We start from the raw sequence: 22,598 nt of genomic DNA on the forward strand, positions 1-22,598 counted from the left end.
ACACATTATCTGTAGAGCCTAAAGAAAAGTCAAAATAGGCAGTGTGCATTAATGAAGAACATGGACTCGCACTAAAGAAAACAATAGCTGACAACATACAATTAAACAAATCATTTAAAATGTTATAGTAAATCAATCACTTGAGAATGCCATCCTGACCATCTACCAGCACACATTGGCCTCGAGCAATGCCCAGGGACATAGTCCAAGAGGTGAGACAGTTGGGTAGATTGTGAGTAGATGGCATGCCAGGCTTTTTTTAGCCGGAGTTCCAAACTCCTGGTAGTCAAACATGAAAGAGCCCCTCATCTAATCGAGTGTTTTCAAACTAAGAGGGGTAGAGCTTTTTGACCAGAATTCCACAGAAGAACAAGTAGCAAATAGGAGGTCTTTGATAAAATCTAAAAGGCTAACAGTTAAGAATGCATTTATTAATTGGAAGGGATCAGGTAAAGAACAGAGCGCAAGATACTGAACAAACCTCCACTCCACCAGGTAAAGACACTGGCAAGAGAAGGGGGGCATTCGATGCAGAACCTTTATACCCAAGCAAGGGCTGTGAAAACCTGGGAGTACACTTATGTATGAACGTCTAAATTATTTTGAGGGGGGTGAGTGATGAATGACATTGATGGAAAACAGCTCATGTTAACCTCTGATTAGTTGAAGCGAAAGGAATGCCATGGGGAGTTTGGTCTTCATCCCAATCTGCAAGCAGTCTGTCTACATGCACCTGGGAGCTTCGTTTTGTGTGTACCGTTTAACATGGCATGAACAAACTCATAAGAAATCTCCCTCATGACCAACAAGTCTGGTTTTCATGAATGCTTATTTACAGTCTGCAGAAAGTCTCCATCCCCCCAGTCCCCTGGCCTATGCTCTGTAGATAAGGACATGCTGGAAATAAGGACCAGTATAAAGTGATTCCCAAGCATAACCTGGCAAAACATTACTGCTCTCCTTGTTCAGTTGGAGAACATAGGATTTTGAGAAGACTTCCACAGGCTTGATATGGAAGTTTGGGAAGAACAAGGTAGTGGGAGATGGGAATGCCTACTCTTCCAAATTTAAGAAGCCATCAGATATTGAGAAATGCAATCTGTTCCTGGCGTCTGTTGTTCCATGAGATGGAGTCTAAAAGCAAGACCACCATAGCCCAAGGAATGACCTAATTGTGCATCATGTGGTGCTTCAGAGGGCCAAGATGTATTTACATCATCCAGAACTCATTTTAGGGGGCCAAGTGTAATCAGATCTGTCTTTCAATGGTCTGAAACCATTAAACAGCCATCTAATACAAGCAGCACCTCCTCTGAATTAATGACTGTGTACTTTAACTGAGAAACAGAAGGCCAGTTTGTGATAGGTGCCCCGAATATGTTGAACTGTGTAGCAAATTACCCTGTCGTGTCAACTTGGGATTCATCCGATGCCCTTTACACCTGTGGCAGCTGAGGGTTCCTGTAAGGAAGGGAACACAGGGAGGCACAGATGGTCTTTTAAAGATGGGCTACAGACTCTTGCAACCAATTTGGAGGATTTTCAATGATCAGCTCTGCTCCACTGTTGACTGTATGCGAGGGCACTCAAGAATGCCATCAGCAGGCAACACTTCAAATGGTACTGCTATGGTTAGGCACCCATGAGTTATACCAACGTTAAAAGCAGTTACAAAGTAAAGAAAAAGTGTGTGAATGTAGTAACTAGTGGGAGGGTGAGGAACATGCTTTACTAGTGACCGAAGGAGTGAATAATAGTTTTATCCCAATTCCAAGCAGAATGGGACAGTGCATATTTTTTTTTATCCAATTGTCCACCCCCTTAACCGCTTGACAGCCCTTACTACCTACATAAATGTCCTAATTTCCACTGGAAAAGAATGACATCCTGGCACTCACTGGTTAATGTGACTAAGGTTTGCACCCTTGCAGTCCTTACCAGCCATAGCTTATGTATAGGAGGCCAGACAGGTGCTAATATCAGCACTGACTTTTACCATCCAAGAATACCCATGCGCTTAACTGTTATAATGCAACCACTCAAAAATAGAGCATTCTGCCAGGCACACAGTGTACCATGGCCCCCCACACCCCTCGACCAGTTATGCTCCACTGCCTCCTGGCCTACCCAGCACTCCAGGTCTGGGACTGCACCCGTGTATTTCTGCCATCCTTGCACTTACTCAGAACCCTGCTGCCCTTCACCCCCCCCCATTTACCCCTTTCGTGCACTTCCACCACACCCTCATGTTTGCACTTGCACGATATGAATGTCACAAGGCCTAGTAAGAGTTTGCCTCGTCATCCCTCTATTTGCATCCTGTCTTGTGGAACCTAGAAACACTTGTGTAGAGGCGTGTTATAAATACCAAATCATTTCATATCACTTAGCGAAATTTTGCTGGGTGGTCACCAGGTTCTGCAGGGAACACAATAGGTGCCAGAGGAGCAGATATTTTTCTTTCTATAGGGGTACATGCAGACAAGAAACCACAAAATATCCTTGTAGACTAATGTTCTGGAAAACTATCCCTCAGGGTACGCCCCCACCCACGGCAACATAGTGCCTGTGTATTTTAGTCTACTCTGGGTTAATGTTAGCCATTTTTAAAAAATGGTATTTGCTTTTTGGCAAGGCGTTTTGGTGCGTATGTTGGAGCCTGAATTAAACAGCACATACTAGGCCCCAACAACTATATACTGAATTTCCAGTGCTTGCAGCTGGGTAGCAGAGCTGAACAATGACAGATTACTATAAAGCTGCCTGTGATGCAGAAACTGCTCCGGCACCTGCGCCAGTTACACTTTACACTATCAATATTTTAATTGATGTGGCCGCAATACTAAACCCGCATCACCCATTCAATCAATTTTATTTTCCAACAAGTATCCACGAGGCTTGCAGAACACACTTCCACTACTACTCACAACATAATCAAACTTGATTTCATGCAGATCAATTGCACTGGATGTTCGACAACTTAACACCCAAAAATACTTTTAAATAAGTAATGTGTTCTCTTGAAATCCACATAGCTCTGGTAATTACAGTAAGTTGTTTACAGTGTATTCATTTAATTTCTTACCAACGATCATTGAAGTGAAAAGATCTCTGTACAGCAAATTAAACACAGCGGGTGCGTACCAGGTTTCCACTCCAACTACCGCTGTTACCAAGTAGACAATGGATATGGTCTAAAAGAACAAATAAGAGTACAAAAAAATTAAGAAGATGAAAATGCTTAGTCTTAAAAGTTTTACACAAGTTCATATATATATATATATATATATATATATATATATATATATATATATATATATATATATATAGCCTTAGACTTGTAAAAATGTGATTCTCAATTCCGCTTTAAGGGGCCTGCTGTCACCTTGCAAATCGTGAAATGTTTTGGCCAATGACAACTCAAAAGAAGTTAGTTTCAGCAGCCACAGCATCACCTGCCTGTGAACCCCTGTTTTGCAAACTTCCCTTGTGTTAATAGAGTTTCGGATGACTAACATAACTGGAAAGAAAACAGCCTTGGTGTCTAGTAAGGAGGTGTCAGTCAGTCAATGACCCGAGTCAACTAGAGTCCAGCTATGGATCCATTTGCCTCACAGAGGTCTCCCACAGGCTTCCTCAAGTTGAAAGAAGAACAAGTTACTTACCAACTGTAACGTTTTTTCGACTGGATGTTCCTACCACGTATTCCTCATCTTATATATTTGCCAGCTTGCTGCTTCTTTCGGAAAAAATGTTCGCCAGAGGGCGCTGTGCTCGAGGCTGCATAGCTTGGTCCCTCGAAGGCCGCTGTCGAGCGTCGACGTCATCCGTCGTATAAATGGCTCGAGCCACGCCTGTTGGTTCAGTTCTGTTTTTTCGATGTTAATGGTCGCATCAGTTGCATTTTGTGTCGGCAGATGTCAGGCTCTTAAGGAAGTACAAGTGCAACAAGCGTAAGAACTGTACAGAGGGGTAGGTTGGGAGGGTCGATGAGGAATACGTGGGAGGAACATCCAGTCGAAAGAAAGTTACAGTTGGTAAGTAACTTGTTCTTCGAATGGATTGTGTCCTCCCACGTATTCCTCATCTTAGACTCCCATAGCAGTTATGATTTAGAGGAGGAGGGAGTACCATAGTTCTTCAATTATGCACAGAATGAATGACGGCTTTAGCAAAAAGGCCTCCTTGGTAAGAAGTGGTGTGTCAAAATGTTTTGCAAAAGTGTGCATTGATGCCCAAGTGGCCGCAGCACTGGAAACCCCTCTGAAGAGCCGTGGATGTTGCTATACCCCTGTTTGAATGAGCCCTTAAATTACGTGGAGGCTCCTTCCCAGCCAATTTGTAACATTCAGATATTGCTAGGATAATCCATCTTGATACAGTTTGTTTGGACACAGCAAGGCCCAAATTGTTTCCAGTATACCCGACAAACAACTGATCTGTTTGTCTAAATCTTTCTAGCCTAGATAAGTAGAAACTGAGAGCCCTCTTAGGGTCTAGTCTGTAAAATCTTTCCTCCTCTTTACTAGCATGTGGAGGAAGAATGGTTAAGTGATTTTTAGTGACAGGTGGAAATCCCAAACTATTGTAGGTAGTAAAGAAGGTTGGACCTTTAAAACAACTTTGTCTTTGTGGAAAACTGTGAGAAGGCTTTGAAGATAGCGCCTGCAACTGATAACTCACTCACCCTGCGGGCTGAAGTTAGAGCCACTAATAAAACGGTTTTTAAAGTTAGGAGCCTTAAGGGCAAGAATGTAAAGGCTCAAATGGGGCACACACAAGAAACTTTAAAACTAAATTTAAAAATATCAAATGGGAACTTGGAAAGGTGTGGGGGGGAGTAGCGGGGGGGCATTTGTTAACCCTTTAAGAAATTGGATAACTAAAAGGCATTTTGAAAGATGTATAGTGCTGCCAGGTTTCCTTTAATAGTTCCAACCTGGAGCCCCGAGTTGGCTAAATGTAATATAAAGGAAAGCACCATGGCAGTGGTACATTGAAAAGGGTTGAAAGCAAAAAAAGTGGGCACCACTGCACAATGTTCACGTTTCTCAAATATTCGTTTCTGTGAAGAAGTTCGAATTCTCTGAAAATTCCTTGTCAACAAATTAAAAGGAGCGGGCTGTGACGAATAAGGAGACACCCTAATTCAAAATACACAGGAAGCAAAGACCAAGTGGGATATAAGGTCATACAGCCGCTCTCTCAAAAGACCCAATCAGGGTATAGAAGTAATGTAAACTCTCCAAAGCTTGGTAGATTCCAAAGTAAAATGTTTGCATATTCAAAAATGATGATAATAATAAGAGTTCAGTGATTTTTCATAAAGACTTTTATCAGCAAATGATTTTGTGAAAAAAATAATAATGCGTCTCTTGGTGTGAGGAGTCACTAATATCTTCTTAGTGAGGAAGAAAAAAGCCACTAGCATTTTACATCGGACCAAAACATTTTTTGCCAATACATTTCGGATTTACAAATCCTTCGTCAGGGCAAGTCTGTAATTAACATGTACGATTTCATAACATCCAAAAGACAGTATATCACAATGTATATTCACATAAAAAATGTAAATAACATACCAATCATTGTAGTAGTAGAAGAAGCCGAAATTGATCGATACATAAAAGATAAAATAGAAAAAGAAAGAGAAAAAGAACGAGCAATAAGAAGTCTGTTAGTAATGAGGTTGGCGGTGACAAGAGATGCAACACGCATTTACCTGAGAAAATGGCAGAATGCTTGCATGGGAAGTGGCTTGGTGAACCAGAACCATGAGGTGGGCAGAAAGCTGCCCATACAAAATCAGCAACGAGGCGCAGATAAGCTGCAATGTAAGAAAGACATTGTAAGAAACCCGGGTGGGATCCGTGTGGACAGTACGTGTCATAGCTTCCGGGGGAGCTTACCATAAGGACAGCGAGGGGACGGACTGTTCCTCTCGCTTGCCGCCGTGTAACTGCGTTGTTCGCATCGGAGCGTTGCCCAGACAACGCTCCTTTAATAAACCACGTGACCGCGGCCTGGCGGGGCGCGCGGTCTGGGACAAATGACTGCATATGGGTTTCTGAGCAACTGTACAGAGCTATAAACTAATTATTAGCCTTGATGGGAATATGTCAAGAATTATGAAAACAAAATAATATAATGTAAAAAACGAAGAAAGTAAAAAGCATAGAGATAAAAGAAATACTCAAACGAAGGAGAAAATCATAAGTGGACAACTTATAACAGGAGTGAAAAAAAGTGAAAGATACTAACTAGGAGAGAGTCATAAAAGGGAAATAGTGAATACAAAAGAGCCCAAAGGAATGCTGGGCTGCTTGAAGGAAGTTGTAAAGTTAAGTACATGGTAATAAAATCTACATCAACATTAATATATATATGTCCTAACTGTACCGTGTCGTCGACGACGGCATCTGAGGCTGTTCATACAGTCATAGGGAAAACCAGCGGATAGATTAGTTACATGAGACATTATACAAGTACCACCCCACTGTAATGGTGTCGTCGCCAGACGGCACCTTGGGCCCCAGACAAAAGTCCAGGAAACACAGCAGGGTGGCCTCGGTTCATAACACATAAGGTATAGTGCAGCATATGGTAGCTAGCAACATATACCTAAAAGCAAAGAAATTACAAAATTATAGAAAACAATGATAATTAATCTCCTCGTTGATCCCATTGGGAACCAGACTCCCAAGTTTGTCAATCCAAAATGACTCCCTGCGATTCAGCCGCTGGTTAAGGTCTTCATGTGGGCTGTTTATTGCGAGTACCTCCAAAACCACAAATCTAATCTGAGTCAAATTATGTCCATTTTCCAACCAGTGCCGTGCTACGGCAGAGTTGGTGTTAGCATTTCGAATACATGAACGATGCTCATTCCACCTTGTTTTGGCCATTCTTGTGGATTGGCCCACGTAGAATTTTCCACACGGGCATTTAATGCCATAAATTATGTTGGTGCTGTCACAGGTACCATAGTTTTTGAGCAAAATCTTTTTCCCTGTTCTGGGGTGGTTAATGGAATTACCCTTGATAACTAAATTGCAGTTAGTACAGTTCAGACAAGGGTATATGCCCGTTCGTTGGGTTATCGGTTCCTTAAGGGGCGGTCTTGTGTGCACAAGTTCATCTCTCAAATTCCTGCTACGTTGGTAGGCAAACACTGGTAGTTCTGTGAATAAACTTTGTACTCTGATATAATCTTTAATGATTCCGCCAGTGCTTGCTGATCGTTTTCTTAATTCTGTTACTCTGAATAGAAAATTTAGATACAAATACAGGTGTTTTCAGTTCTCTCTTCTTTATAGGATTTTGGGTAGATAACAAGGTCTCTCGTGCCAGACTGTTGACCCTAGCTGATGCTGTATCAAGTTCTGCTTGTTTGTAGCCCCTGGCTAGAAATTTCTCTTTCATGATCTGTTGTTGGGCTAAACAGTCATCAGGGTCGCTAACAATCTTCTTAACCCTTAGGAGTTGACTATATGGGAGATTCTTGAGTAAACTGGGCTGGTGAAAACTCAGACGATGTAAAAGGTTGTTGCGATCAGTTGGTTTACGGAAGATTGAGGTGCTGTAGCACGTGGTCTCCATTTTAATGGAAACATACAAGAAGGTGATAGTGTCATGTGAAATTTCTCTCGTGAATTGGATCCGTTTGTCTATGTTATTGAGATATTCAAAGAAAGTGTCAAAGGCTATCCTGGTGCCCCTCCACACTCCAAAAATATCGTCAATGTAACGAGTCCAAAGGTGAATGTCATTCTTCCAAAGCTGATTATTAAGTACATTATCAGTCTCAAACTTATACATGAAGCTGTTGGCATATGAGGGTGCCATTGTTGCTCCCATGGATGTCCCCGAGGTTTGGAGGTAAAACTGATTACGGTATTGGAAGTAAGAATTTTCTGAAATGAATTGTAGGAGGGCTAGTATGAACTCTTTCTGTGCTCGGATTTCAGATGCTTGTAACAGTACCCATTCTAGAGATTCTATCCCGAGGTCATGTGGTATAGACGTATAAAGGCTTTTAACGTCGATAGTAAACATCAAATCTTCCTGTTCGGGAGTCAGAGTTAAGTTTCTGTAGGAAATGTGTGGTATCACGAGTATATGTAGTGTTTTTTTGGATCAGAGGCTGTAGAAAAAAATCTATGTAGATGCCCAGCGGTTGGTTGATACTTTCCATGCCTGCAACGATGGGTCTTCCTGGTGGATTAGTGGTATGTTTGTGAATCTTTGGTAAAGTATAGAAGTTTGGAATCCTTGGGTGATCGTTAAACAAAAATTTCTGGGTATGTTCGTTTATCCATTCAAGTTCGAGAGCTTTATCTAGTTGAGTCTTCAGGTTCTGCTTGATCGTGACAGTTGGATCTTGATCTAAGGTGGCATAAATCGTCCTATCTTGAAGTTGCCTGTTGCATTCTGCATCATAGTCAGCCGTGTTCTGGATAACCAGCGCTCCACCTTTGTCCGCTGGATGGATAGTTATGTTCTTATCACTATACAAGTCTTTGATGAGTCTCATCTCGTGAGGTTTCAGATTTTTTGTGTGGAGGATTCTTGTAGCTGATTCTCTCCAAGTCACGGGTCACCAATTTTTGGAAGATGTCGATGGATGGAACAGTGATGGGAGGCACGAAACCGCTCTTTCTTCTAAATTCTTGGAAATCTGGACCATCAGATGGTTTCTCTTGGACTTCTAGTTCTTGAAAAAAGACCTTCAGTTTCTAATGAATTTATAGAGCTCAATTTGTGTCGAACAGAGTGGTACCATAAGTGGGTACAAAACTCAGACCTTTTTGTAACGTGTCCACTTCTGGCCTGCTGGATATATTTATAACTAGTGAAAACCCCGCTGTGTTTCCTGGACTTTAGTCTGGGACCCAAGGTGCCGTCTGGCGACGACACCATTACAGTGGGGTGGTACTTGTATAATGTCTCATGTAACTAATCTATCCGCTGGTTTTCCCTAGGACTGTATAAACAGCCTCAGATGCCGTCGTTCGACGACACGGTCCAGTTAGGACATATATATATATATATATATATATATATTAATGTTGATGTAGATTTTATTACCATGTGCTTACTTTGCAACTTCCTTCAAGCAGCCCAGCATTCCTTTGGGCTCTTTTGTATTCACTATTTCCCTTTTATGACTCTCTCCTAGTTTCCTAGTTTCACTCTTGTTATAAGTTGTCCACTTATGATTTTCTCCTTCGTTTGAGTATTTCTTTTATCTCTATGCTTTTTACTTTCTTCGTTTTTTACATTATATTATTTTCATAATTCTTGACATATTCCCATCAAGGCTAAAAATTAGTTTATAGCTCTGTACAGTTGCTCAGAAACCCATATGCAGTCATTTGTCCCAGACCGCGCGCCCCGCCAGGCCGCGCTCACGTGGTTTATTAAAGGAGCGTTGTCTGGGCAACGCTCCGAACAACGCAGTTACACGCCGGCAAGCGAGAGGAACAGTCCGTCTCCTCGCTGTCCTTATGGTAAGCCCCCCGGAAGCTATGACACGTACTATCCACAAGGATCCCACCCGGGTTTCTTACAATGTCTTTCTTACATTGCAGCCTATCTGCGCCTCGTTGCTGATTTTGTCTGGGCAGCTTTCTGCCCACCTCATGGTTCTGGTTCACCAAGCCACTTCCCATGCAAGCATTCTGCCATTTTCTCAGGTAAATGCGTGTTGCATCTCTTGTCACCGCCAACCTCATTAGTAACAGACTTCTTATTGCTCGTTCTTTTTCTCTTTCTTTTTCTATTTTATCTTTTATGTATCGATCAATTTCGGCTTCTTCTACTACTACAATGATTGGTATGTTATTTACATTTTTTATGTGAATATACATTGTGATATACTGTCTTTTGGATGTTATGAAATCGTACATGTTAATTACAGACTTGCCCTGACGAAGGATTTGTAAATCCGAAATGCATTGGCAAAAAATATTTTGGTCCGATGTAAAATGCTAGTGGCTTTTTTCTTCCTCACTAAGAAGATATTAGCAACGCCTCACACCAAGAGACGCATTATTATTTTTTTCACAAAATCATTTGCTGATAAAAGTCTTTATGAAAAATCACTGAACTCTTATTATTATCATCATTTTTGAATATGCAAACATTTTACTTTGGAATCTACCAAGCTTTGGAGAGTTTACATTACTTCTATACCCTGATTGGGTCTTTTGAGAGAGCGGCTGTATGACCTTGTATCCCACTTGGTCTTTGCTTCCTGTGTACATTGAAAAGGGTTCACATTCTTATCCCTGCACCAGTTACTGAATATCTTCCAACGACACCGGTATAAGGATTTTGTTGCTGGCCTCCTGGCCGAAAGCAAAATCTCCATAACGTCATCCGGAAGGTCCCAATCCTTACATCTCAACCTCTCAGAAGCCAAGTGTGAAGGTTGAGCGTCTTGACTTCTGGATGGAGAACCCAACCTTCCTCTCGCGAGAGAAGATCCTCTCTTTGTGGAAGACGTATTGGAGGGCAGATGGACATGACCAGAAGGTCCGGGTACCACGTCCTCCTGGCTCAATCGGGGGCAATTCGGATCATGGTTTTCCTGAACTTTCTCAACCTCCCGATTACTCCTCTCGGGGGAAATTCCCTTGAGCAATACAGTTCGCACTTCCGGTTGGTACTGGTCGCGAACAGATCTACTTGAGGGGTTCCCCAAATGGCAAAGATCTCTTGAAGGACTTCCTGAGCTAGCTCCCACTCGTGGGAGACTGCTCTGCCTGCTCAGAGCATTCGCCGCTGTGTTCAATTCTCCGGCTAGGTGAACTGCCGATAGAGAGATTCCTTTCATTGGCCAGAACCAGAGCTGCATTGCCTCTCTGCACAGTGGGAGTGATCCTACGGCTCCTCTTTTGTTGAGGTAGTACATGGCCACTGTGTTGTCCATTATTATCAGAACATTCTTTCCCCGTACAGAGGGCAGAAAAGCATTCAGAGCCAGTCTGATTGCCCTCAGCTCCAATAGGTTGATGTGTAGTTTGGACTCCGATGGAGACCAACGACCGTTGATTGTCAGATCATTGGTATGGGCTCCCCACCCTGTGTGTGAGGCGTCCATCACTACCGTTATCTCCGGCCATGGTTGCCAAAAAGGTTCCCCCTTGAGGATATTCTCCTTGCAAGCCCACCATAGGAGATCTTGAGCCACCTTGGTCGGGACCTGCAGAAGGTCTGAAATCTCCCCTGAAAATTGGGACCATTGAGTCCTGAGGGCCCATTGAAGGGATCTCATCCTCAATGTGGCCTCTGGCACCAGAAAAATGCAGGATGCCATGAGGCCTAGCAACCTTAGGAAGTCGAAAGCCGGTAGATGTTGGGCATTCTGAAATTTTGTTACCATCTGCAGAATGTGGTGAGCTTTTTCCTCGGGAGGCGAGGCTTTCCCTGAGGTGGTGCCCAGGACCGCTCCGATGAATTGGAGTATTTGGCTCAGAATCATTTGTCACTTCTTGTAATTGAGGGAGAAGCCCAATTTGTGTAGGAAGTGACAGGTCATGGCCAGATGTTCTTGGGTCAGTTTGGGTGAACTTGCCCCAATTAGCAAGTCGTCCAGATAAGGGTTGATGTAAATCCCCTCTCTCCTGAGACTCGCTGCCACAACTGCCATTCATTTGGTGAAGACCCTTCTCGGGGCGGAGGTCAGCCCAAATGGCAGAACTCGAAACTGATAGTGAAATACGCCAATTGCAAACCTCAGGTACTTTGTGTTTGGGATGGATTGGCACATGAAAGTAAGCATCCTGAAGGTCCAATGAACCCAGCCAGTCCTGAAGCTGAAGAGCCTGAAGGATCTGAGAAAGGGTTACTATCTTGAACTTGTCCTTCCTGAGGAATTTGTTCGAATTTCTCAAGTCCAAGATGGGTCTCAATCCTCAGTCCTTTTTGGGAATGAGAAAATATGGGGAGTACCAACCCTTGTTCCTCTCCGCCACACGTACATGTTCTATTGCACCCTTCTCTAGCAGGGTTAAAATCTCCTACACATGGAGCGGGTCTGGAATTTTCACATCAATCTTTTTATCGTCCCTGTCAAGGGGCATAGAAGGATAAGCCGACGGTTTGTTCGCAGTTGCAGCCTGTATTACCAAACTTTCGGGCGAAGGGTGCTTTGATAAATATTCCGGATCCGAGGGAGCAGGTCTATACTTTCCTATAAATTTCTTATTCACAGCTGGTATAGATTCAGGTGTTTCCCAATTTGTCATAACTCTCTTTTGGAGAGCTGTGTGGAAGGGAAGGACTGGGTCTTTCTGAGATCCTTCATCTATAATGTCTGTTAAGTCGCCCTGGTCATATCTTGGGGACACTGATTTCCACTCCATAAAATCTATCACCCTTCCCATGAGGTTTCTATACCCCGGTTCAGCATGGTCTGTGGGGTCAGGTCTTTCAAAATCTACCTCAGGTGAGGTATCTAGGCCGCTGGCCGATTGTAGAACATCAAAGATCTGAGATTTTTGAATTTGGATCTATCAGCTCATCAGGGACTTCCCTAGTCCCAAATCGAACCCCAGTAGATTTAATATCATCAGAGGTTTGTTCCTCAAGACAGATTTGAAAAATTCTTGCCTGGGCTGAGTTGGCATAGGTGGGATAAACCTAGCTTTGGTTGTAGTTGTCATTTTGGGAACCAGTATGAGATTTCCCCGACAAAGGCGTTGATGGAATCGATAATGGCTTTGACGCACTCGAAGGAAACCCTGAAGGCATCGAGGATGGCTTCGATGTCGAGTGAGGCTTCAACGCTGAGGCCGAAGGTATCAATGCCATTTTGGGCTTCGACGGACGCGTCGAGTCGATAGTTGACTTCGACGATGAAGATGCCATTTTGTCTTCAGGCAACCTCGATTTATGCACCAAAGGTTTTTGGATAGTCGCATGAGGCGCTGGAGATTCATCGTCCGAGCCCGCCCTCGACTTTGTCGGATTTAGTGCGAGACGTTTTGGATTTCCTTCTGTCACCTTCAGAGTGAACAGGGGTATGCTCTCCACGTATCTTTGAGGGCGTCGGGCCGCCTTCTCAAATTTTTTTTTGCATTGAAGCCCTAAAGACCTTATTTTATTGGGGAATCGTGCTTTGAAGGACTAGAAATTAACCTTCCGTCAGGCGAAGAAGAAGATCTATGATGTCGCTTTTTTGATCTTTTTGGATGACGAGGAAGCAGACTTCCTCGAGCGACTTTTCGACCTCGATCGCCTCGACTCATGATGAGATTTACGTCTCGATTCTCTCGAGTCTTAGTCTTTTAACATACTTGAAAGACTCTTCCCCCACCGCTAGCTTACCTTGGCGTTTAAGAGCCTTGTTCGACATCGCCTGACATGACCTGTATTTGTCCACTCGTGGTCAGGACTAAGGCTCCAAAGGCAGTTACGGTGAGGATCCGTAATGGACATTTTTCTTCCGCATTTGAAACACTTCTTAAAACCAGTCTTGGGTGTAGTCGGGGTTGAAGACGACGACATTCTCGAAGTAGGAAAAACTGACGTGCCGTTAGATACACGAAGTAGAAGCTCAGAAAAAGGGAACTGAACCAACGGGCACGGCTCGAGCCCTTTATACAACGGATGACATCGACGCTGACCTTCGAGGGACCAAGCTATGCGGCCTCGAGCACAGCACCCTCTGAAGCAATTTTTTTTTATGAAAGCAGCAGCAAGCTGGCGAATATATCTAAGATGAGGAATACGTGGGAGGACAATCCATTCGAAGGGTAAATTCATTGGCGTAAGAGACAGCAGAGTCAAAAGGGAATTTTAAATCAACTGTTGCAAAGGACATCCTGCCATTCAGAACTGGATGACAAAAGGAGGGACTAATGTTTACATAAAGGCAGGGAGACATGTCCATAGGTTTGCTCTAAACATTTCCCAAGTTGAAGAATGCCTTTGGAAAGCTATGAAAACTAGCTTGGCTATGGAGGAACGAGCAGCTAGAGCACTTTTTTTAGCCCTCAACATGGGGCAATGCATGATGCTTTCTATCAGATACAGCATTCTTGGTGCCATTTCTGAAAAATTGATGTTCAATATGTGTCAGACAGATTTGGAACATTCTTCCCATGCCCTAAATTCTAGAAACAACTCTGTATTTGTATTTATTTATTTATATTGCGCACCTAACCCCAAAGGGGTAGCAAGGCGCAGAGGCAACAAGAGGATTGCAAAGCTTGGTTACATACAGGGTAATGGTCGTGGTTACAATGCTGGACACGCCAAAAAGAAACAACGCGCGCCGAAGAGGCATGGGTTACAGAAATATACAACATAGGCGATACTGTATACAATACATTGGTTGTCTAGTGACAAGGTAACTGCATTGATCAGTTGGTGTCAGGTTCTCAAATTGTGTACCTCACTTTGACAAGGTTCCTAGGAGAATCGGGTATGTCAAAAACCATTCCAGGAAAGTTAGAAAGGGAAACTGGTTGAAATATTAGATAGATTCAGTTTTGTGAATAGAGCATTTCTTTTAGTTTGTTCTATTTCCCTTAACTAACTTTCAATTAGAAAGATGAAATGCCCCCAAGCCAAGATGGTGGAACATTTTCACAATAGTGATTGGTTCAGTTCACAGCATGCAGCATTGTGATGTCATTAGAATGTTAATAACAATTCTCAACTGCCTTTCATTAAAGTATGCTTCAGAGTAGGTCCCATATTAGTTAGCTCCAGTAAAATTCATTTAAAGTTTCATTTTTAAGGAGAGTAATATCCTTTTAAGGTTTCCAACACTATATTAGTAATTGTAGTTAAGTAACAGGAGAAGAAGTCTGCAGAAGAAGAATTCCAGTGAGATTCAGTTGCTGAGTCAGAGAAGAGTCAAGTTCCATGAACAAAGATAAGCTAAGTGGACTTCTGAATTTTCAAGTGAAGACTCAAATCATTTTGAAATGGTAATTATATAAAGACTTTCTATTGAGCATTTCGTTTTTTGAACAATAGAATCCTTATATTATTTATTAAGAAAATAGTTAAGGAATCTTTAATGAATTATATATATAAAGAAGGATCAGCAATTCATTTTTTGGTGTACATTTTTATCTTTTCTCAATACTAATAAGGCGTGCGGTTCTTATCGTCGTGTTATAACATTTAACCTAATTATTAATATATATATAATTAACTAACTTCAGGTTCGTTTTGTTTTTAGAGCCTGCGTCGCGTAATTCAGTGGATTTGCAAGCGCGCGTTAGAGGAAAGGACCTTACGACATCGCGCGTGCGTCGCGGCCATTTTGGATTTCCATTGTTTTCCTCATTTTTTATTGGTTGCTCGTAACGGAAAAGAATTCTATTTAAGGACAGCGTTTGCAGCCTGATTGCGCAGCGTTTTGCGAGCAATTGTTTTCCTCCTTGATTAAGAGAGTATTCAGAAGAAATACATGTGTAGCAAAAGACATTTATTGAAAAGCACTCCGTATGTGAAAAAGGAGTATAAAAAGTTTACAGCTGAATATTTTACAAAGATTCTTCAGAATACAAAAGGTAATTACCTACACATATTTATAGAGTATATGATTCCTAGAGCATACGGCAAAAGGTTTAATAGATAATAGTAACAATAATATTTTTTGGGTATATTTTATTAAAAGAGATCCTGGGAGCAGAAAGACAAATAGAAGAGATATCGCTAAGAGTATCTACAGTCATCATACATCTTCCTGAAGCAGCCTATTGGCAAATCAAGCTTAGGCAACAGGTAAATGTAAATGGAGAAAATATAATTTAGAGAGTAGTCAGTAGTGATTAGAAGATTGATTTATTTAAGGTTGTATTTCCTTTTTAGGAACATCCCATCTGAGTCAAAAACTTTCAGAGAAGACGATCTGAAGTACCTGCAGTGGGAGTTCTTGTCTTTTGTTATTTTCTCCATTCCCCTTTCCCCTTGGGTTTGCCTGGCCAATAGTTTTAAAAGCAGGATTGTTGAGCAGGCAGGCTTAGGGGGCTAGGTGGGCCAGCTTCACTCCTGCAGGATCCCACTACTTCAGAGTCCTGACAGAATGAAAGGCCCACGATTCTGATCCTGCCTGAGTGAAGATGGACCCAGAGTCAGGGTTGAGTTTGGTAACTTTGGAGAAGATACTATTAGAATTAAAGACAGAATTAAAGGAGACTAGACAGGAGACTTTGTCCCTGGGAATTAAAATGGAGGAGTTGAATAGTGTCAGGACTGGCTGTTTAATTACACACGAAACTATCCCATTGGAAATGGAAATTGGAGGACACTGGGAGGAAATTGTGTTTGAATTGATTGACACTCCACAGTTGAAAATCATTTTGGGAATGCCTTGGTTGACGTATCATAACCCTCAGATTGATTGGGGAAAAAGAGTGGTGAAATTGGATTCTACTTTTTGTGTTACAAATTGTTGTAGAGAAATAATTCAGGAAAATGTTTCTAGTGGTAATTGTTCAGAATTAGTGGAAGGTTTGGTGAATTTGGGAACTATAGTACATTCTATAGGGGCTGTAATGGGAGAATTACCAAAATGTTACCATGATTTCAATGATGTATTTAGTGAAAAGGAAGCTAATGAATTACCTCCTCATAGAGAGTATGATTGTAAAATTGACTTAGAACCAGGGGCCCACATTCCTTGCAGTCGCATCTATGCCTTAACAGAAAAAGAAAATCAACATTTGAAAGATTACATCCAAGAAAATTTGAATAAGGGGTTCATCAGGCACTCTCAGTCGCCAGCAGCTTCTCCATTATTTTTTGTTCCTAAAAAAGAAGGCACCTTACGAACATGCATAGATTATAGGGCATTAAACAAGATAACAATTAAAAACAGATATCCGCTACCTTTAATCTCAGTAATGTTAGACCAAATTCAAGGAGCCTCAGTATTTACCAAAGTAGATCTTCGTGGAGCATATCATTTGGTGCGAGTACGTCAAGGTGATGAATGGAAAACAGCATTTAGAACAAAATTTGGTCTTTTTGAATATCAAGTAATGCCATTCGGATTGTGTAACGCTCCTGCGGCTTTTCAATTTTTTATAAATGAGGTATTAAGAGACTTTATTGACATCTTTGTAGTAGTGTACATAGATGACATTCTCATTTATTCTAAGGATATAATGCAACATGAAGAACATGTAAAGAAAGTGTTACAATGACTAAGGGAGAATAAACTATTTGCTAAGTTAGAAAAGAGCCAATTTCACACCAAGGAAGTGGAATTTTTAGGTTTTATGATTTCCCCCAAAGGTTTGGAAATGGATATGAAGAAAATTAAGGCAGTTGAACAGTGGCCAACTCCAACTTGTGTTAAAGATATCCAAAGCTTCCTGGGCTTTGCAAATTTTTACAGGAGATTCATTAAAAATTTCTCTCAAACTGTTGCTCCTATCACCAAATTATTGAAGAAAGGAATGAAATTTGAGTGGAAAGATGAGGCGGATCAAGCTTTCAAAACATTGAAGAACTGTTTTACATATGGACCGATCTTATTACACCCAGATCCTTCACAACCATTTTTTGTGGAGGCAGATGCTTCTAATGTTGCAATTGGAGCAGTGCTTTCTCAAAGGCACCCTGAAACTGGACAGTTGCATCCTGTGGCCTATCTATCTAAGAAATTGCTTCCAGCAGAAGTGAACTACACAATTACAGACAGAGAACTCTTGGCAATCAAGAAGGCATTTCAGGAATGGAGACATTATCTGTTGGGAGCAAGATTCACAGTAACCGTTTTAACCGATCATAGAAATCTTCTGTTTTTGAAATCTGCTCGAACACTATCACCTCGACAACTTAGGTGGTCACTTTTCTTTTCAGAATACGATTTCGTGATAACATTCAAGCCTGGGCGGTTAAACGGTAAAGCGGATGCTTTATCACGACAAGGATCTTCTGGAGAAGTTGAAAATCAATTATTACCAGAACCAGTGATTGCAGAAGAAAAATGTATCCTAAGTACTACAAAGGAAGAGAATCAGCTTCTTAAAAAGATTCTAAAGGAATTACCAGAAGATGAAATTCAATCTTGGTTAGCGGAGGATTCTGGAAGACATTTAATTGAAGGATTTCCATGTGTCCATTCTAAAATTTACCTTCCAAGCAAGGAACTGCAAAAGGAAATTATACAAGAATGTCATGAATCCAAGTTGGTAGGTCATCCTGGAATTCGTAAGACTATTGAACTGGTTGAGAGAAAATTTTGGTGGAAAGAAATGAAAAAAGATATTGAAGACTATGTGAAAACACGTGAAGTCTGTGCTCGAGTAAAGTCAGGAGGAGGAAAACCATCTGGGTTATTAAATCCATTACCAGTACCCCCTAGTCCTTGGTTTACAATCTCTATGGATTATATTGTAGATCTTCCCAAAGATCAAGGTTACACTACAGTATTAGTAGTTGTGGATTTACTCACTAAAGCTGGGCATTTCATTCCCATGAAAGGAGAGGCTTCTGCAAGGAATCTGGCAAAAAGTTTTTTGCAAGAAGTGGTACGATTACATGGTCTACCAACACAAATTGTATCAGATCGAGGGTCTCAGTTCATTTCTAAGTTTTGGCGAGCTTTCTGTACAGAGTTGGGAATTGAGGTAAAACTTTCTTCAGGTTATCACCCACAGACCAACGGCCAAACAGAGCGTGTAAATCAGGAATTGGAAAAGTATATTAGAGCTTTTTGGCAAGAAAGAGGAAGTTGGGTAGATCTTCTTTGGCTAGCAGAGTTTAGTTATAATAATTCTGTCAAGGATTCTACTAAGTATTCTCCATTTTTTAGCAATTATGGTTTTCACCCACGATTTTTGAAAGAAGTGTTGCCATCTGAGTATTCTAATCCAGAGGTTGAGCAGCGATTGACTTGTATTAGAGATGGTTTAGTAAAAGCTAAAGAAACTTTAGAAAAAAGCAAGTTAAGATTCAAGACATTTGCTGATAAGAAACGTCGTAAAGCACCACATTATCAGTTGGGTCAAAAAGTTTGGCTGTCCACAAAAAACCTACATTTAAAGGGAAGAACTAAATTTAGTCCGAGATTTATTGGTCCATTTGAAATAGAAAGAATAATAAATCCCGTAGCAATCAAATTGAAATTACCCGCAAGTATCAAAAGTCATCCTACATTTCATGTCAGCTTAGTGAAACCTTGTGTGTCAGGAACTAGATTGGGGAAACCACCACCAGCAGTATACACAGAAGAAAATGAAGAAGAGTTTGAAGTTAAGAAAATCTTAGATTCCAGGATTGTTAGAGGTACCTTGCAGTATCTTATTGACTGGAAGGGATACGGTCCGGAGGAAAGATCTTGGGAGGATCAAGTAGATGTACATGCCCCTCAATTGATAAAGTTTCACAGGAGGTTCCCTACTAAGCCAGGCCCTGGGACAGGGCTTTGAAGAGGGGGGTACTGTCAGGACTGGCTGGGTTAGGAACAGGAAGAGTTTGTTCATAGGATTAACATTGTGCTTGCCCAAGTCAAGATGGAGCGAAAGAAACTCAATCTGATTGGTTAAAGGAACAATGATATGTTTGGTTTGCCTGATTGGTGGAGAGAACAATGGGTTTGATTCTTGGGAGGTGAGCAAGATTCTAAACTGCCTTTCATCCAGAGAAATTCAGTGGCTGGTTGTGTTTTAGTTAAGCTCCTTAAGTAAGGCCTTTTCAGAGCTCAGAAGATCAACTAAAGAAGTAAGAATTTCGTTTGCTGATCCATTTGAAACAAGAAGTCATCAGGTGGGATCGTTTCTTTAAAGATTTAAAATTGTCACAGTGAACTTTCATTTTTTTAAGAACATTTAAAAAGTTAACCAAATTTCAAAGTCATTTTGAGAAAAGAGACATTTACAGTTGAAGTTATTATTAAGGAAGACAAGTTTGAAGATATGCGTAGGAGTTTAAATGAAATTAATTGCGTGTAATGCTCTTAAAGACTGTTAAATGTGTGCGCGAGCTCGCAAGTTGTTGTTTACGTGTTTTTTGAAGACGCGCGGGTATTCGGAGCGATAGAGCGCATGTCCAAAAGATTGCGCGAGTGAATTTTAGCGCGTGTCCATTTTAACGTAAATGACGTCTCATGGAAAAGCGCGTGTGGGTTTGCGATAGAGCGCGAGTCCATTTTGGTGAAGCGCGAGTGGTTTTAAGCGCGTGAACTGTTTTACGTGAAATCCATTTCGTCTCTCCGCGTGAGTTCGGTAGCGATAGAGCGCGAGTCCATTTTTAACCAGCGCGTGTGATTTTTATCGCGTGTACGTATTTTTTCATGCGCGTGTGTTTGTTAAGAATCGCGTGTGGATTTTAAAAGCGTGCGCGTGTGTTTGCTAAAAATCGTGTGTGGATTTTTAAACGCGAGCGCGTGTGTTGCTAGGTATCGCGTGTGTATTTTTAACGCGAGGACAATTCTTCACGTCTTCCGATTTTTACGTGTTTATCGCACACGCTATTTAATGAAGAAACTATACGTTCTTATGTAAATAAAGAAAACTATTCACACGCATAAGGAAGCAATATTCCAGGAAGTTGAAGAATGCTTATTTTCTTAATGTAATTTATGCAAATGGAATTCAATATTTCAGAGAAAGACTGCCACTATGAAAGCATTGAAAATTACATAAGGTTAAAGAAAACTCTGAAGCAAGAGGAAAGTTTAATCCAGAAATGGTGTTTGGAAAAAACCATCACTTTAGAATTCTAGAGAGACTAAGTGGTTTGAACTGTATGCACAACACAAGAGACATTTACAAGATATCACACAGATTAATAGCCTCTAAGTCTTTTACTGAGGTTAAGAGGTAATGAGTTTAGAGTTTATTTAGAATACTTTTAGAAAACAGAATTTTCTTATTACATAAATAACCAGGTGTATTTGTTTACCACAGATACCAGAGCCTACCAGACGGTTGCAGGGCTGCAGTGTCTCCGTTGTTATTTTATCCAAATTCCCCTTTCTTGGGGTTTTTAGCTCAGCTTATAATTAAGGGTTGAGAGGTGAACTCCTAGTGTGGGTCTGTGGGGCCAGCATCAGCTCCTGTGGAATTCAGTCAAGCCGGACCCTGACAAATAGTAAGGTGAGAAAGGAGGATTTAGCAGAAGCTTCAGGTTTTAGTTATGGAATAGAGAGAGAACCACCCACTTTGTATCCAGAAGGATTAAAAGTCAAAGAAGCTAGGGTAGCTAAAGAGAAAAGAAGTGGGGAAACTTTTTTTTTTTTTTTAGGAGAACAATAGCTCCTACACCATTAGCTCCCTCAGAACGATTTGGAGGGGATTTCAGAAGATTCAAATCATTTATTATGCAATGTGAATTGCACTATATGTGCAGACCTGAAGCATTTCCCACAGAAACTTCTAAAGTAGCCTTTTTGATTTCTTATCTCACAGGAGAAGCGGCAGTTTGGTCTGTTCCTTTGGTAGAAAGAAGAGTAGCGGAGTTACATAATTGGTTGGAGTTTAAGGTGATTTTTGGAAAGATGTTTGATAGAAGAACACATTCCCAGAGTGTTGATGGAGAGCTCTTAGAATTACGTCAAGGAAATCGGGAGTTGGTTTCTTACATCACACAGTTCAGGGGCTTAGTGTTGGAAAGTGGTTGGCCAGAGGAAAAAAGGGCTTCCATTTTTTATAGAGGTCTAAGAGATGAGTTGAAAGATGCGTTAGCAAATATTGTGGAGAGACCTACCTCTAGTGAAGATCTGATTAATTTGGTTATACAATTAGATATGACATTGGGAGAGAGAAGATTGGAAAAGCGAAGGAATTTTTCTGAGAATAAGGTTTGGTTCCGAAACGAACGTCCCAGAACAGAGCAAGCACTAAGGGAGGTTAAGGGTTCTTCACGAAATGAGGCTGTAAATTCAGTTAGACCTCCTTTGACTAAGGAGGAAAAAGACAGAAGGAGAAAGGAAAATTTGTGTTTATATTGTGGTGATAGTACCCATTTTGTAGGGAAATGCCCCCGTAACCCAAAGAGATTCCAACCATTTTCTGGAAAAGGTCGACAGGTGGCGAATACAGTTCAGACAGCAGTTCCATACATCACGATAAATGTATCCTTTGCTTGGGAAGGTAAGCCAAAATGTGGTGGACCATGTGTTATTGATTCTGGGGCAACAGGAATTTTTTTGTGATATTAGTTTGGCAGGTAGATTGGGTATCCCTGTAGTTAATAAGGGAACTCCTGAGCAAGTACGAGTCGTAGATGGATCACCACTTACCTCGGGATTAATAACTCAAGTGACAACTAAATTGGAAATGAAAATTGGGGAAGAGCATTATGAGAACATTGAATTTGAACTAATTGATGCACCACAGTTACAGATCATTTTAGGCATGCCATGGCTATCTTTACATAATCCACTGATTGATTGGGGAAAGCGAACTGTAGAGTTTAAATCAGGTTTTTGTAAGGAACAATGTTTGGTAAGGTTAACTGAGGAAGGTCAGAATGAAATTTCTAATTCTATTGGAGTGTGCCTAGCAGCAGGGTTGGTGAAGGAACATATTGTGGGGGCAGTAGCTGGAGTGTTACCTGAGTGTTATAAGGATTTCCGGGATGTTTTTGACAAGAAAGAAGCTAGTGAATTACCACCTCAGAGA

General features: G+C 41.3%; 1 protein-coding gene across 1 annotated transcript in view; it reads right to left on the reverse strand.

Annotated features, from left to right (window-relative positions):
* Window positions 1-22,598, reverse strand: part of SELENOI (selenoprotein I) — a 330,991-nt gene that overhangs the window by 85,659 nt on the left and 222,734 nt on the right. The window contains exon 6 of the mRNA XM_069605591.1: window positions 3,086-3,194. Within this exon, the coding sequence (XP_069461692.1) occupies window positions 3,086-3,194 (109 nt within the window). The remainder of the gene's footprint in view (window positions 1-3,085; window positions 3,195-22,598) is intronic.

The sequence above is a fragment of the Ambystoma mexicanum genome, chromosome 4p (genome assembly GCF_040938575.1).
Source record: "Ambystoma mexicanum isolate Mex_15411 chromosome 4p, UKY_AmexF1_1, whole genome shotgun sequence".
Lineage (NCBI taxonomy): Eukaryota > Metazoa > Chordata > Amphibia > Caudata > Ambystomatidae > Ambystoma > Ambystoma mexicanum.